At 64.9% G+C, this 1,068-nt stretch overlaps 1 protein-coding gene across 1 annotated transcript in view; it reads right to left on the bottom strand.

Annotated features, from left to right (window-relative positions):
* Positions 1–1,068, bottom strand: part of ATP13A2 (ATPase 13A2) — a gene marked incomplete at both ends in the record, with an annotated part of 13,009 nt that overhangs the window by 3,814 nt on the left and 8,127 nt on the right. Inside the window, one exon of the mRNA XM_017732691.1 lies at positions 497–657. Within this exon, the coding sequence (XP_017588180.1) occupies positions 497–657 (161 nt within the window). The remainder of the gene's footprint in view (positions 1–496; positions 658–1,068) is intronic.

Raw genomic sequence — 1,068 nt, 5'->3', positions numbered from 1 at the left:
TCCCAGGAAAGGGAGGAGCGGCTGAGCTCTCCCGGAGCAGGGATGCGTGAGGGGCAGCAGCAGCACAGAGCACTGCTGCTGTGCTCCCAGCCTGGCAGCGCCCCAGGCCGGGCTGCAGCTCCCGGGGGTGGAAGGTGCCCCTGCCCATGGAATGGGACGAGCTCTGAGGTCCTCGCCAACCCAAACCGTTCTGGGATTCCGCAATTCCCGGACTGCGGAGAAAGCCAGACTCGAGGGACTCCATTTCTTAGATATTGGGAAGGGATTCCTGGCTGGGAGGGCAGGGAGGCCCTGGCACAGGGTGCCCAGAGCAGCTGTGGCTGCCCCTGGAGCCCTGGCAGTGCCCAAGGCCAGGCTGGAGCACCCCTGGACCATGGGACAGGATGAGCTTTAAGCTCCCTCCCAACCCAAACCACCCTGGAATTCCGGGATCCCACGAAAACCCTGCAGGGTGACCGGGCAGTCTGGGCTCCCACAAGGTGTCCCGGGCTCTCACCTCGGGCTGCTCCTCGCCCTGGGAATGCTCGGCCAGGACGAACTTGAGGGCGGCGGGTTTGCCGTGGCCGGGCGGCGAGGCCGTGACGAAGATCACGCCCTCCCTGGGCTCCACCATGCGGCACCCGCGTGCCACGTTCATGGCTGTCAGCATGTTGTCCCCTGCCAGGGACACGTGGGGGGACCAGGAATGAGCGTTTGGAATTTCCAGGCCAAGAGGAGCAGCCCGAAGCGGCCGTTGCCCCCCCCCCGGCCACCTCAGCCACGTGGGGGCTTCGCTTCCCCCTTCTTTCCCCCAGAACCTCCTGTCTGCCCTGCCCCAAAGGAAAGTGGGTTCAAATCCCGTTTTCCTGCCTGGAAAACACCTGGAGGTGACTCTGTACCCCCCCCCCCATTGGCCACGAAATTCGGGATTTAGAACACGCCGGTACTTAGGGGATGGGCAGCAGCACGACGAGTTCTCCCACCCGAAAAACCTCCACACCCCGAGCCCACAGCAAATCCTGTGTGCCGAGGGCAGGGATGCACAAAGCCGGGATCCAGGAGGCCCCACAGCTGCTCCGGGCCACGGAT

Source organism: Corvus brachyrhynchos, unplaced genomic scaffold, assembly GCF_000691975.1.
Source record: "Corvus brachyrhynchos isolate BGI_N302 unplaced genomic scaffold, ASM69197v1 scaffold215, whole genome shotgun sequence".
NCBI lineage: Eukaryota > Metazoa > Chordata > Aves > Passeriformes > Corvidae > Corvus > Corvus brachyrhynchos.
This window is presented reverse-complemented; position numbering and strand designations above follow the sequence as displayed.